We start from the raw sequence: 14,669 nt of genomic DNA, 5'->3' as shown, positions 1-14,669 counted from the left end.
AAGAAAGTCCATCATTTTAGACTAACATGTTAAAGTAGTACAACACACTCCTTAAAAAACAGGATTATGGCTCTTTAAAACTGAAATGACTGTGAAGTGCTGAAATGGATGAGATCATTCCTTTATCCTTTCCAAGCACTGTGATCTTGAAAGGCTGGAATACACGATGGAAAAATAAAATTATAAGTCAAATAGACTTTGGGCAACTTTTTTACTTTTTTTTAAAGTACTTATCTAAAATAAAACATTTGGTCACCTATGTATTTAACAACAGAACAGCTCCTACAAAAGCAACAATAAGCTTCAGAACTAATATTAATACATTAAGCTGAATTAGTCACTTTGAGCTCATTTGCATGATCTGTAGAAGGGGAGTAAACAGAGAGATACCATTTGTTTGAAAAAGAGAAAATAGAAAGGTCAATGTTCTGACCCAGAATTTAGGAAATTATTCCATTCCTAAGGTAATCAGTCTGTCATCCAAATAATTCTCTTCTTGTTCATTACAAGAACATATAATAAAAGCCAAGCTGACTGTCTGAAGTTGCTATGGCATTTAGATATACAACAATTTGGCCCATGACCTTCAGTAGTTAAGTTCTCAAGTCTTCAAGAGTGCAAGTTTTCTCATACACAGTTTTCCCAAGAATGTTGCTGAAATCTCTCATTTGGAAACCAAACAGTAGCTGGTATGGGTAACAGAAGGTATCAACTACACCCAGCCCCAACCTACCCCAAATGGCTGAACTATGCCTGTGATGAGCTAGCACATTATCTTCCCCACCTCAAACTGAAAGCATCTGCTCATAAAAAAAAAAGTTTGTATTATCTTTTCAATTTCAGAGGAAGCTAGATGTTTCTAATACAAGAAAAGAGAAGCCTATATCTGCTGTTCTCACTGACTTCATACTCAGACATGGTGGCTCTTTGGCTGTTTTCACCTCAGCCTTGTGTGCATGGCAATGCTGAGCAACAATAACTCAAACTCACCACCCTCACCTGCTTCAGAGGAAGCTGTGAGAGATTCTACTGTTGTCATCACACAGTTCCCAGTTTTTTGGGAACACAAACAAGTTGTTCACTGTCTTTACCAGGGAATTTTCAACAAAATTACAGTTTTTGCCTCATATTTAAAGGATCCTAATTTAGGATGTGTAATTGATTAAAAAGCAGCACTAATTCATTCAATTATGTTAATCAAGATAAGCACATGTATTGAAATAATTGTATCACATTACTGGATCAGTCTGAGCAGGATTTAAAAGATCAATTAGGACATATATCTCAATACAGAACTGTCTCAGCTAATGTAAGTGTCAGAGTGGTACTATTGTAAAGGAGGCTCATCTCTCTTACTGTGAAAAGACATAGTTCTGCCTTTATGAAAATAACTAAACACAGTGATATTGCTTCAGAGAAAATAGCATTTAAAAGGTTTCATCTTCCATTATTTATTTTTAGTATGTATCTTATTCTGGTTTTCCTTGAAAATTTCAGATCAATAGGTACTGCCTTTGATACTAATCCAAGCAGTAACTCGCAGAGTCAAGGGTCTAACCACGGAGCAAATAATGCTGTCTGCACCCATGACAGATGGCTGAAGAAGCTTAGAACTGAAGTAAACATCAATGAAGCAAAAATGGGGATCACAACAAGGGCAGAAGTATGGAGGCAGAGCACCCTGCCTGCCTTTTGGTCTGCTCCCAATCCACCCAGGAGCTGCAGGAGTCAGCCAAGCATCCCAGCTTTGGCAGGCCCTGCACACTCACCCACGGCTGCTCAAAGCTGTACGTGCGTCTCCTGTCCTCCACGTCCTCGTCCTGCTTTGCCTGCTGGAACTCCTGGCGCAGGCGCTGGATCCGGTCGTGATTGCTGGGGGTCGATCTGTTGCTAAAAGAGGAAGGATGGAAATTATCAATACACTTGGGAATACCACCTGTGACTGGGACTGCTGGGACTGATGCAGTAGTGCAGGACTACAGACGTGAAAATAATTTACAAGCATTTACTCCAAAGATATTTAGGTTTTTTAAAGATTATTAATGCCATTTGTCTAATAAAGAAATTTCAGGTGTTGCAAGGACAAGAGAAATAAGAATACTCCTAAAAATTATCATAAGTTGTTGGCACCTTTTCAGTATATGTCACTCTTAGAGAATGAAGAAGAATAGATATAGTAGTGTCAGACTTAACATAAAGGGAAATTAAAAGTCCTAATGATCTCTGCTACTGAATAAACAAGAAAGATACTTTTCCCCGATCAATAAACTGTAGTACTATCCGATCTTTATTCACATCAAATTAATTACAATGTCTGGAGGCTCTACCTATATAAAATTTGGTTATTTTCCCCAATCAATAAGAGCCTGTCATCCCTTAGTTCTGTTTTTAACAAGTCTTTTAAATTGATCAGTCTGAAAGCATTAAAAGGCTTGGGGGCCAGTAAAAAGCCATCCATTTGACAGGGCCATAGCAGGAATGGATCTGGGCAGCAGATGAGAGCTGGCTTCACTTGGCCCCACAGACACTGGTGGCTGGGGAGGGCTCAGTCCCAGAGGTACTGATACAAACCAGCACACCCAGAACCTTCAATCCTTCAAAACCATCAATTTCTCCACAATACCCAGTAATCCACACTCCACGGCGCAGGTGTACATGAAACCATGTGCATGTAATGAAATATGCACAGGAATGGCTTATTTCATGGAGAAGGGGGAAAGTGGGTATTTATTAATCTTGTTGACATTTTTCCAGCTGTGCAGCTCCCACCTGACCCTACAACCCCCCTCTTTCAAACATGTTAATGTGGGAACCACAGAAAGCCTGACAAACAAATATGCTATATCAAGACTAACCAGAAGCATTTTAATCTATTCTTGTGGGCTTCTTGTGCCCTGCATTTCATTGTTTATTTCAAAAGAGCTGATGAGGAATGGACATCTATTACTTTGTTTCAAAAGAGAAATCTGCAGAGAGACAATGGAAAGCAATTCCATAGATTTCCTTTCTTACACACAGGGTACAATAAAACACAGTGAATTTATATCCTGTGTCTTCCTTTGTATGAAAAAAGACAATTGTAGAGCCCCTTTGTGACTGTTTTCCATGTCTTTCGGGACTGGTAGGCGCAGGGGATTGGAGCTGTAGATGTTTGAGACATTACCTCCCACTCTTTTCAGTGCCAATAAATACAGTTTATCAGTGCTTGGTTGGCCAGACAGAAAAATTAGTATGGTTCTGGCAAAGGCTAATTTTTGAAGTGGTTTGGGTTGATTTATTTTTAAAATGTATTTGAAACCAAAGGCAAAGAAAAGGAAGGAATTTAGAGAAGTGTTTTCTTTCATGCTTTTTAAAAACCCAAATGGGAGCTTTAGGGGATGCTTTATTTGTAGGATAAGTCAATTTCTATGTGCAAATTACCATTTTGAAAAGTACAATTAAAAGAAAGCTTAATTTAGAACAGGTGGAAATAAAACACTGCTACTTTCAAGATTTCCACTTCATTGTAGGTGTGTTGCTAATTTTATTTCCTTAATTCAACTTCATTTTGTGAAACAGCTTATCTCCATTTACAGTTTTATTTTATGTAAATTTATTCCTTATTGTCAAATTCTGCCCAGCTTTACTATACAACCACTTGTTTTTTTCCCATGCATTGCTATACACCTCACATTTTAATGGGATTCATCACAGTCCAGTATAAGACAAGACACTTTTAAACGGTTTGTTGATTTTTAAAACTGTTATTGTTAATCCAACAAACAAGTAGTCCACTGCTTTCTATACAGAGAGGTGTTTCCTACATGATAAATTGCACTTAGAGAGCAAACATATAGTAAATATTACAATTTCAGGCATAAGAATATGTTTGAAAGAGAAAAGTAATTGAATTTCTGTGCAAAAGTTACTAGAAAAATTTCCATCCATAGATACCTCTTAGTACTCAAGATGGTGGGTAAACAATCAGGGTTCTGTAATCAAGGTTGTTTAAGATTTTAGGGATCACAGTGCAAAAGTGACACTGAAGCATTTTATCCAATGGCAAACAGAATGTGAACTCCAAAGTACTGCACTACACCTTGTGCACTGCACAGGATACACTGCACCAGCCCCAGAATGGGCTACTGGAAGGGTTATTACAGATCTGAGGGCCTCTGCACATTTTGTTAATTAAAACAATTACCTTACCAGAGGAATAGCAAGAAAATAAATGGATAAAAGAAAATAAATTGATAGTGTCCATGCCATGAAGCCAAAATGCATCTTTTCTCAAACAGCAAATGCATGAACTTCACACTCTGTACACTGCAGAGACAAGTAACAAAGGACAAGAAGGATTCTGGGATTTATGATCAACTTGTCTCCAGACCCAAGAACTTATTTTAATGCATAAAAAACCCTTACAAAAAAATTAAAAGAAAAAAGAAGTCAAGCTGATTTAAGAAAAGTTATTCAAACTTATTAAAGGTTTGATAATGGCAGAGAAGATAAATCTTTTAACAATTTTCTATTTTATCTATAAAGCAAGGGACTTGACTCAGATTTAGAAAACTGCAAAAGAAGTGAATTATAAAAAGAATTATTTCACAGAAGAAAAAGGAGCAAAATTAGAAAAAGGCATTTCTGTATCTCCTCAAATTTCTTCAAGCTGAAAAAGTCTCTAAGAAACAGAAATTGAGATCATCAGTGGGTTAATAATAACAAAAAATTTAAATATTTTTATTTAGAAGAGGAAAAGCCAGACAGCTAAGGAGACAGTAAGATACATTTCTTAAAAGATTATTTGAGGGCTTAGACTATATCTTAGTTTTGCCTCCTTTGGTTTCCATTTTCATTTCAACCTTATTCTGATTCTCCAGGTTAAATTATAGCTGCCTTAATCTTCTCACCACTGAGGGCTTGCACATCTCTGTCCTGGCCTGCCATGCTGTCACCTCTTTTTATTTGTGCTTTTCTTTATCCAGTTACTCTTATCATCAGTGCTTTTTTTGCTGGTTTTTATGTCTCCCACTGCACTCCCTCTGCACTCAGGGAATACTTGGTACACCCACTTGGTATCTCTTTCAACTCACAATTAGTACTTCTAGAAGGAGGAAAATGCAAAAATCATAATCACTAGGGAAAACTGTCACTAATAAAATTTTGGAGTCAACAGTGAAAACTTAACTTTATTACTTTTCAGATCCCAAGATGTTGTGCTTTATCTAAAAATCTTTATGTAAGTCACATCATTATCCCTTGGGGCAGAGCTAAACAAATTACATCCCATGTGAAGTGTCCTTAGCCAGTCTAAAGCAAAATAAATTTTGACTTATTGGATGAATTGACCCAAGTAAGATAGGGTCATATCAATAGACTACTAGGATGCAGGCTGCAAGTGTTCTTGCTGCTTAAATTCCCATTGTGGGTGTATGGGGAAAGTCCTCAAAAGTTCAATTAAATGTGCCATGGTTTGTTTGCGTCCTTCACTCAAATGCACTGAAAATCTTAAGGCAGATCCACCTCAAATAATTCAGGACTATTAGCAGGAAGGAAGGAGTTTACCTTGACATCCATCCCAAGTCTATTGAAGATTTAACCTATGCCAGTTTTAAATTTTTTTGCAGAACTGAATTACAACTCTCTACAGTTACCACAGCTTGCCCAGACAGCCTTCCCTTATGCCTCCTTAATAACAGGATGGCTGTGAATTTACAGAAGACAATTAGCACCTCCTAGCATCAGATACCAGTGATCTTCTCTCAAAGTGCTCTCAATGTTAAATGTTCTTAAAATAAATAAAATTCAAGGAAAGGCTTTTAGGGCCAAAGTTTACTTGGGTTGCAAAGCATCTGTGCTTTCTTGTATCACAGCTCTACTTGGCACCCCATTGCCTTCCATCTGCAGATGGCACATTTCACAATCAGTTGTTTTTTGAGTGCTGCTTCAAAACACACCACCAGCAGCACAGACTAAAAATGCAATGGTAAGCAAGACTTAGATAGGCCAGGGCTGTCATATATTTCCAGGAACAAGCAGTTGCAGCAATGGCCATCAGGGTCTCAGATCATTAAGCAATGTCTCAGTGTGATGTCATGCACTGATGTGCAGAGCTGCATTCCTTTCAAAACAGTCAGATTTTCGGTGTGATAAAGTAGATACAAACATGCCACTGAACAGGGACCACTGAAGCTTCGGGAAAAAAATTTATTGGCCTGAAAAAGCACGGAAAAGGGTCTTAACAACACCACCAGGCAGTTGCAACTTGACTAGAATAACCAAAAGGTTAGTAAACAAACAGTGTTCTTTACACCTTGAAATCTTCTATCACACAGTTGAGCTGCTGGGGCCTCACTGGCCTGACTGGCTGCTTAGATCTCTGGATAGCAGTAATAAAACACAGATGGGTTCTTATTTGCTTCAAGCTGGCAAATAACTATCACCCCTTTGTATGATATAAATTCCTTTTCATTTGAACAGATTACCTGTGTCATGTTAAAAATTAAAGGCTGAATTTGTATCTACCTCTGTTTACACATAGAGAGGAGCAGGAAGCAAATTTATTTCCAACACACTGAGGACTGACAATGTGGCCACGCCATGATTGGTGGCACACATCCTTACAAAAGTACAGGACTAACTGAATGCCTACAAAATTGGCCCCTTTCTTCATCACTTGAGCGGGATGAAACTGCCCAGCAGAAAGTAGAGTGGTGATAATCTTATATAAAAATTTACTGGAACTCGAGCACCCTCTCTCCACAGTGCTTAACCCCAAGCAGATGGATTTGTCTGTTTCAGATGGCCCTTGAGGGTGAATAAGCAGAAACTGTCAGGTTATTTCAAAAAGTCATGGACATAAAATACAATGAAAGTGTGCCCTTTACCAGCCTTGAAGTTACCACCACGTCCCAATGCACAGCCTGCTGGTTTGCTCACTTTAGACAGATTTGTTAATGATCAGTGACACAGATGACTGTGCCCACAGAGCACAGGGCGGTGAGGGCTGAGCAGCAGCACAGTTTGCACTGCCTCCTTCCTGCCACCAGCTTGCCAGAGCAGGTTGATCTTTTCCTATTTTGTTCTGTGGTTTATTTTTTGACACCTAAATGCCACTCCTCAGGTTTAAGTTAGTGTAACTGATTTGGCTGGTCCTCTCCATCCATTGTGCCCTACATATGGTCCTTTTCCGAGACATCAGAGAATAGATTTTCCATGAACACATGGATATTAACACATTCAGACATGGTACAGAAACAGGAGCAACCATGGACAGTGCTGTATAAAAGAGCTGTTATATGATTACAGAATTGATACAGTCATCTAAGAAAAAAAATTAGCTGAGCAAGAGATGAAATTTGTTAGACTAAAAATGTACCATGACTGTAACCTGGAAAGAGGCATAAAAAGCCTTATTCCACACTACTTTTGTTTTTCTTAACTGTCAAATATTTATTGGGAATAAGGCATAAAAAGGTAGAGAAGAGGTGTTAAAAACCAAAAAAATGTATGAATTACAAAACTGCAAATAAAAATAGTTTCTCTGCACTAGCTTCATTAAGTTTTATCAGCTAGTATCTTGGGTTTTTACACTCAAACCACAGGTCATAAATTCACAGTAAATCCCCCATATGTTCACCAAACACCTGAATTAAATTTCTCTTCTAGTTGTAAGAAACGAAATGTGCAGCTCAAATTAATTATGCATGCAAAGTTAGTTTCTAACAAGGGCAGCTTCTTGCATGCAGTAGGGTATACATTCTACCAGACATTTTTTCCCCCAGATCTCTTTCAATTTTGGCTTATTTCTACTGTACACATAGTTATAAAACTCATCCTCTTTTGCCATTTCGTATTTGCTAAATGAACACTGAGCATTATATATCCTTTAAAGTCAGGAGATTTTAAAGGCAGCTAAATTCAGGGATTGGCTTAATGTGACAGGCAAGATATAGCATGTTACCTGTACACATACCTACACACTTCAGCATAGTAATTCCATCAAAACAGGATTTAAACCTTAGGATTTATGTCAATATGTATGCATGTGAAATCAGCTCATTGGGAATTTTAGTGTCATTCCAGTTTGTCTTCACAGTGGAAGTTCATCAACTGCAATACCACGAAGTACATAAGTCTCCAAATGCACTCCCTTTCTTCTTCAGTGAATAAAATTAATTTCCAATTTTTGATATTGTGTTTAGATCATCATTTTACACAATTTCAACAGAGGAAATAATTAAAAATTAAAAAGACACACCTTTCTTCTCAAGATTAAAAAGGTAACCTCAAATGCTCGAAATTTAGCACTTGCTTCTGATGTGATGGCCATAAACAACGTGGAGAGGTGGGGCTGATGGGGAGGTCACTTCACCAAAACAGTCTCTTCAAACTTTCCAGACTAGATTTCACTTTGAGTCCCTCTGTGGCCCTTCTGTAGCAGGGCCATCATTTTACAGCCAGTGAAATACGAAGAATGCACCCAAGACCCTTTTTATTGCCACCATCACTCTTCCTTATTAGCCTGTCAGAGCCTGCGCACCGGAGACTGAAATCCAGTCTTACTTTTCAGGGGAATTCTTCTACTAAAAGGAAAAGCAGAGATTTTAGGAACTTGCTATAAACATCTGAAAACAGACACTCAGCTACTGGGTTATCACACAGTCTAAGCCTTGCTTTAGAGCTGTTAGATTTTGCAGATATAAGCCAAGCCAATTTTCAGCCACACACAACTTGTTACAGCTGTTCTCATAGGGTATTGCACTTTCTGAGTTAGGAAAAAAAAAAAAAAAAGGAAAAGAAAAAAGAGAATGCCACAAAACCTAAAAGAAAATACAAGACATCTCATTGTGAATTTCTTATGAGAATGCTAAAGAAATAGCAGAAATACACAAAGAAAGATTTAATAAATCATGAAAAAAAGAAAACTAAAAAAATACTAGTGATCAAGCAAGGGAGAAATTGCAGTTTTGATTCCAAATTAAACCCAAAATTACTTCAAAGTCAGGTGGCAAAAAATGGGCTCTGACCTAAGAAACTTCCTGTCCTAATTGGAACAGACAGTGATGGCTCCAGCGCTGTTAGGTCTGATGAACACCCACAATTAGACATCACAGGCTGATCTGTGCCAGTGTGAGAGTTGCCTGGCACAGCAATACAAAGACATTTAACAAAGACCACAGAGAAGAAATCCCTTCCTGGACCTAGCTGGCCATTCCTGTGCCAGCAGAAGGGATCATCCAGAAGATCCCTAGCAGGCTTCAGGCCACGTCAGCCTTTGTTTCCATTTAAACTAATCCAGCTGCTTTGCCAGAAGCTGTTTAGGGAGAGCTCCCTCTGATCTCTCAGGATGAGACACGGGCAGAAAGAGGGGCAGGAGAAGCAGCTAGGGAGCAGTCACTCCTTAAAGCACAGCAGGATGTGCAAAAAGGAACATCTGTCCGTGGCCAGCACCACCTGTGAGGTGTGAATGCTGTGACGTGGGCAGAGCCAGCTCCCTCCAGCACATCTCACACCACTCAGCTGCTGCTCTGTGCTGACACCGTGCTCCAAAATCTGCTTCAGAGCCCACCTCTAGCCAACAGTGCTGGGTCTAGCAACACTGAAAATAGAAAAAAAAACCCATCCTGATTGCACCATTTGAAGGACAAACCAAAAGTGATATTCAAATTATTCAAATTTTTCAAATTTCCAAATTTGAAAACAGATTTGGAAAAAAAGGATTATTTAAATAATGGAACCATTAAAAAATATAGTGTAAATGGTGAAATTTAGCTCTGTTTCAATGCAAAACTTCACTTTAAAAGTATTTAGATCTTGCTTAATGCATTGACATAAGTTATACTGGAAACCCAAAGAGTATTTTATGTATTTTATGTTGTTTATTTCTCTTTAATTTGAGAAAGCACTTAGTAAAACAGGTAGCAGGGTATTGCAACTAACAAAACAAAATAGAATGTTTTTTAATCTTGTGAACACTTGCCCTTAATAAAAATGACATTTTGTTTTAAAGTATTCATTAAACTACAGTATTAAGCAATACATTGCTAGACAAACAGTGATCTATGGACTAAGATATCTCTTTAAAATGCCTGAACATTAAAAAAGATAATACATTACACCGAGTTCACATGTCTTCCCCTGTCCTTACCAGCCTCTAACATAATTATAGTATAATTATTTCTGTACTTTGACAGAGGGGCTATTGCATTATAAATCTTCAAATAATATTTTATATAGTGATTTTACATTATATCTTACTTTACCTATAGGCTAATTTCAAACTGCAGAATGTGAAATTTTCCATTAAAAACAAACAAACAAAAATGACTTGGCCTAAAGATACCAAATCTAGGTGAAAGTTAAGGATTGATAGGATTAGATTGGAAACTATATAAAACACAGAAAATAATGGGATCATTGTTTTATTTTTCAAACTAGACAAATTTCAATCTGTATATTAAACCAGAAGTTACTGTTAAGCATTTAATCATTCAGTGCCTCTGCACACAATATGAATCACCCAAGAAAAAACTAAAATCAAAGCTAAGATTGATTACTTGAATTGATGCCTAAATTCACCCGACTGTTGCCTTCTTATGAAGTTTATCACTAAGATTTACACTGATTAGCATAAAAACTAATTAAGATTTTTAAATTAAATATTATATGCATATGGAGAGTAGAAACAAATCTCAGTATTATACCTTGCAAAACAAATTATTTCTGGATAAATTCTTTCAGCATTGTACTTTAAAAATGAAGATTTTAGTAAATAAATGTTTTAATCATGCTTTACCACCACACTGTCTTGATTGCCTTTAAAACTATAAATTGCTGTGAAATTACAGTTGTATTTAAAAAATAATCAATTCCACATAAGGACAGAAAAAACAGCAATTACCTTTTATTCAAAAATTCAATTGGTTTTTTAGTGAGTTAGGTGGAACTAAACTTCTACTACTTGAGATATTTTCAAGTTATTTCACTTATTTTTCCTCTTGGAAATGCTAAATATGCCTTTTCCTCAGGAATTCTTTTTCAGATGTATTTTGCAGGATGCCAAATAATTGCTGATGGTTTTGCTATGCTTTGAAACACTGGATTAGAAATCCTGAATTCTAATATTTCCTGCCATTGGGCTGTTTAGTCTCAACCTAAGTGCAGATTTCAGAAACCCAAAAGCATGTATCTCTCATACTGCAGACAAAATACAACATTTACTTGTAACACCACTTCAATATTTTGCCAAGATAATTAGCCTGATAAAAGTTACAGTAAAGCCAATTTATTTACTAGGAGAAGGTAAGATGTGATTTTTTGCAACCAACTGTAATCATTTAAAAAGCAAGTGTGGAGTTCAAACTACTCACCTGGACCCTTTCTATGGGAAATACAGAGAAATAAGTTATTCCAGAGGGCAATCACAGTACTTGTCTTTGGATGCAATTATTACTCTCAAGAGCTCATTACTTTTTTCACTGACAAAGAAGAGTAAAGGGACAAGCTCAGGATAGTTGTAGACAATTATATTATGGCAGATGAATCCACTCTAGATGGCTAAATTGTGCTCAAGGTAGGTGGAAAATGAATCATCCTAAGAAATCTGGTACTAGGAATGCCTGGTAGGAGGTGATGGTCAATGGGCATAGCAGTATAACACTTTAATCCTTTGGCAGAAAAACTCATTAGAACAAAATCAAGTTGCTCAGCCTCTCTGTGTTTGCATTCACACAACCACATATGGGCAAAAAGCCTTTTTTAAAGCCCTGTATAAAGTTCATACAATGAACAGATCTCATTTAATTCAGTATAATTTTAAGGGTTCTTTAGAGAGTACACTATGTTACTGTTTATAATTCTCTATTATGAAAAAAATGAAAGTCTTAAATGTCTTACTTTCTGAAGCATATAGAAGTGTAGAGGAATGCCTGAGATAAGCCAAGGACTGCAACACAACAGTTTTTGTGGTCAAGGTCTCATCAGTATGATTAATTTGTATCTCGACTTTTACATTACTTCAGTAAATGCTATGCAAATGCTGTAAGGTTTTCTTGAGTAACATAATTGCCATATGCTTTTTAGTAAACAGGAAGAAATGAAACATACATAGTAAGTAATTTCACTTAGCACATCAAATTTATTTTGCATGATATTGGCAGTACATTGCAAAGTTACAATAGTATTATTTCTCGTTGTTATTCTTGTAGTCTTAGGTTGATAACGTTTCATTTTGACACCATAATGGTGTCTCTGGGGATTTTGATGACAATGTGTTTTGACATCCTGTTAAAAATATATCCAAACTGATATCACTTTATTTTGTCATCATTACCTAGTTGGATTTCTAAGATACTGCTTTTTTCTGACATCTTTAATCAGAAAGATTTCAGTCCAAGTGGCAAGTACCAAAAAAAAGTTTTCCATATATCAAACATGACTGTGCAGCACAAACTACTGCTGCTCAAACTTGCACTGGCCAGATACCCCAAAATGTAACAGACTAATCACACAGTCCAGGGCCTCAGATCATAAAACGTGAAAATGCCTTTTCTTCTACAGCATGATAATAAATATAATAAATTGTACTGTGATTCTATTTCAGACACTTGAGGCAGGAGGCCCAGCAGCACGAACGCTGCTGTAAAGCAGAACCTTCTGCTGCCGTTGGAGCGTCTGACGTGCGCTCGCTTCATGGGCCCCGGTATAGAAACCAGAAATATTTCCTGAACGCTATTAAAAAAGTGAGATTTCTAATTCGTGAGCTTTGCTGAAATGGAAATTGCTACATATGTGATTCTAACTAAAGAACAGCAATGCCAGTTCCTGTACAGAGCTCTGAAATGCATCTCTGGGCTTGAGCTTTAGCTGCTGCAAACCTGTACAGACCCACTGAATCCAACAGAGCTTTCAGAATTGATGGACATGAGAAGGTCTGACCAAGGTTTTGGGGGGAGAAATAAGGAATAATTTTCAGCCCTAAGCTTCTTATTACCAGTATGAAATTCAGGGATTAATTCTGAAACAATTTGCTGTAGAAATTATCTGGTAAGCTGCTCCTGGCTACCAGAAAGATGCATATCACACCAATTGGAGTATGTCCACTTACAGCTATATCACTCAGTTTCTTCTTTCTGTTATTTACTATTTCTTCATTCTTTCTCTACAACGAATTACAGAGCAACTCCAGGGAAATCAACACATTACATGTACTGAGAAGTATATTTATTCAGCACAGCAGCTCAACTTCTACTTACTAAAATGATTGCTGATAAAATCTCGAATTTTAAGCATTAATGCATAAGATTTTACTGTCATTCAAATCTGATCAAAGAGATTAAAGAACTTTTTCTTTTCCCCGCACTCTCCTAAACCATAATACTTAACAGAAATTGCTTGTATTATCTTATTTCAGAGAGCAGACTAGAACTGAGACAATCCCTTGATCCCAGTTCATGAATAAAGCATTTAATGGACTGCACTTGTCAAAGGACACACTAAGCATTTGATCTATACAGTAAACAAATATCTATGAAAAGCAACCCCCAAAACAAAACAAAAAAAAATTGCCATTGAAACTCATTAAAGATATTTTCCTTCCTTCCTCTCTTATTTCAGGATTAAGAGTCTGAAGACATTGATGGCATGACAGACTCACATTGAGATAAAACCAGAGTTTTTTCAAACAACTGTTGGCAACAATTTACATTCCATGGAAATAGCTAATCAGGCCACCTATAGTTCATATACAACCACTCTCCAATAGAAGCAATTAATTGTTACAACACCAGACAATGTATAATTGTTAAAGAAGTGACAGAAGGCTAAGTTGTACCCTGACATTCCAACACTCTCCACATCTTTTTTAAGAGTTTCCTTTGGGTATTTCCAGCAAAGGAGAGCTTCTGCCAGCAGAAGAAAATTAGACTACAGAACTGTGAGCCTACATAACTATGAACTCAACTGACCTGAAGAATTTGACACGTACCTACAAATGCTCTTTCATGCTCTCAGAAGACAAGATAAAATATTATAAGCAAGTAACTGTAGCTATTACCATAAGCAATACTGCACAGCCAGTTCCATTTAATGCAAATTATACACTTGTTTCTACTGGCATTGACCATTCTTCACTAGGCAAAATCCTAGTAGGCTGAAATGTCTGAGAGGCACATATACAAGACTATGTCAATTTTAACAAATATATTTATTTTAAAAAGATATTAAAACTATCTTTTCTAACTTATTTTTTTCTACCTCGATTTTAAAACTCAGTGCAGCTTCTTCAATTATCTTAAAAAATAAGAATAGCAATTAATTTCTTAAAAATCTTTTTCAATACAATGAGGCTTATTAATGCAATGAGCTGTTAAATGACAGACTAATGAAACATCAGCACAAAACTGCATTGGTATTTAAGATTAATTTTTGAAATAAGCTCATGATGTAGCACAGACTTTGTAATTCAAAGGTAACAGGTCACACTATTTTTTTTCACATGTGTGACTGCCATGATCCTGATAAAGAGAGAAGCAGTACCAGATATTGTACATCATTTGTGTAAGCTCCAGCCTTCTTTATAAATTACTTCTCCCATAAAAATGGTAAGAGAAACTCCATGAGTATCTACTGGAATTTTCAAAAAGAACTAAGGCAAGACATAGCTTCCAGAGAGCAGTTTATGTTGCTAT

General features: G+C 36.8%; 1 protein-coding gene across 12 annotated transcripts in view; it reads right to left on the bottom strand.

The window, feature by feature from the left end:
* The window catches only part of PARD3 (par-3 family cell polarity regulator), a 441,795-nt gene that overhangs the window by 13,482 nt on the left and 413,644 nt on the right, over nucleotides 1–14,669 (bottom strand). For all 12 annotated transcript variants that reach the window (XM_064395692.1, XM_064396060.1, XM_064395762.1 and 9 more), the window contains one exon: nucleotides 1,770–1,890. In XM_064395692.1, the coding sequence (XP_064251762.1) occupies nucleotides 1,770–1,890 (121 nt within the window). The remainder of the gene's footprint in view (nucleotides 1–1,769; nucleotides 1,891–14,669) is intronic.

This window comes from Passer domesticus, chromosome 1 (genome assembly GCF_036417665.1).
Source record: "Passer domesticus isolate bPasDom1 chromosome 1, bPasDom1.hap1, whole genome shotgun sequence".
Taxonomy (NCBI): Eukaryota; Metazoa; Chordata; class Aves; order Passeriformes; family Passeridae; genus Passer; species Passer domesticus.
This window is presented reverse-complemented; position numbering and strand designations above follow the sequence as displayed.